This window comes from Amaranthus tricolor, chromosome 7 (assembly GCF_026212465.1).
Source record: "Amaranthus tricolor cultivar Red isolate AtriRed21 chromosome 7, ASM2621246v1, whole genome shotgun sequence".
NCBI lineage: Eukaryota > Viridiplantae > Streptophyta > Magnoliopsida > Caryophyllales > Amaranthaceae > Amaranthus > Amaranthus tricolor.
Window position 1 is genome coordinate 3778058 of NC_080053.1, and position 1812 is coordinate 3779869.

Consider the following 1812-nt stretch of genomic DNA (forward strand, 5'->3'; position numbering starts at 1 on the left):
ACCATTAATTCGTATCAAACAAGCAATGCCAGTACACTATTTTATTGAATGCTTGAATTAGCAATAGGAGTACAAAAAGGAATCCTATATATACAAAAGTATGCTAGCTAGCTTACAAGAAAGGAGAAATGAGTTGTCAATGTATTTGTTACAGCATAGTACAAGAAACCTCATAACAAACTAGGACCATCTAATAACAAACTAACAAACTTGGATAAAACACTAACCATCTTGGTTAAAATACAAAGGTTAATATATTTATCATGTTTCGGTCAGATTTGGGTGAGCACAAGTCAAGGTGAGAATTGTTGTAATGTGATTTGAGTCAAATATGTTTTGGAATCTTTAATTTGTTTAAAGCTTTGAACATGGGATGTTCCCATAACAAATTGTGCATTCTATTTTCACAACGTAAGCCCAATGTTTTCGTTTGGACCGAACTCGGCTGGTATCCGACCACTACGAGCATATTCTTTAAACATTGTAAAACGTTTCATGATCACACAATCTTTCCATCTCCTCATTGTTAATGTAGAACACTAATTTATGACATTTTAATAATTAAAATCTTTTCATTTCATCTTCCATAACTCAATGAACTCAGCCAACAATCTCACACTACACACTATATAATCCAACCTTTCTTTTAATTCACTCACCTATCATTCTTACACCATGACTCTTACACTTAGAATTTTCATCACATTATTATTAACACTAACAATATCCACATTTACGACTGCGAAAACTCGAGCTTTGCTCAATGATCTTAGTCCTACGGAGTCATATACTCGGCTTAACTCGGGCGATGATCAAAGTTCAAGTGGTTGTTGGGACTCAATGCTTAAACTGCAATCATGCTCAGGAGACTTAATTCAGTTTTTCTACAATGGTGAGACTTATTTGGGCACAGATTGTTGCAATGCAATGATCGTCATAGTCCAAGATTGTTGGCCTGTTATGTTAAACTCATTGGGCTTAACTTCAGAAGAAATTGGTGTTCTTAAAGGCTACTGTGATGCTTCTGCTCCAAGCCCACCAAGCCCCCCTATTGCTCCTGGGCCCACTAAGCTTCAGATTATGGATCAACTACTTAATTAGTTTTGCTTAATCAATCATCATAATCATATATATAATATTTAATAATAATGTTTTAGGTTTATGTTTATATGATGTAATGTTGTCATTGGATAAGGAATTATAAGGATGTTCGTATATGACTTAGTTTTGTCACATTACTAACCTTTTAACGTTGCCCACTTATTTATCAAATAGGAATAATACTTATTTTTCTTATCATATATTCATTTATCATGTGCTATAATACAGTGTGTGGATGTATATACCGCGAAATATATATTGTATAATAATAATAATAATAATAATAATATACTTTTTTTGGCATAAAGTATGTTAATGAAAAAATAGCAAGAATCAAACTCAATTTCTCTTCACGATAATAATAATATATGCTTAAACAGAGACATAATTTGATTATCATAACCAGCTTTTCGACATAAATAAAGAGTTTATATTTATAAAAAATGAAGGTAAATTATAGTGCTTAAACATAGATAAGCGATATTTTTAATAGAATAAAAGAAAAGTAGAAGGCAAATAATTCATTCATATTCTTCGTCAAAATTTAAAGTATTTCTTATCAGGTTGTCCAAATATGACATGCGAAACACTAAAAGCTATGAAGGAATTTCGTATCAATCATAAGACAAGGACTTGACATTTTAAAAATATATAATTGCAATGGGATGTTATACTAATACAACACAAGTAAAAAACGTTTAATTCAAATTA

The 1812-nt window shown here is 31.0% G+C and overlaps 1 protein-coding gene across 1 annotated transcript; it reads left to right on the forward strand.

The window, feature by feature from the left end:
• Nucleotides 1-675: 675 nt before the first annotated feature.
• Nucleotides 676-1101, forward strand: LOC130817737 (egg cell-secreted protein 1.3-like). The gene has a single exon (XM_057683595.1). It carries the CDS (start codon nt 676-678, stop codon nt 1099-1101), a length of 426 nt encoding a protein of 141 aa, XP_057539578.1.
• Nucleotides 1102-1812: the final 711 nt, after the last annotated feature.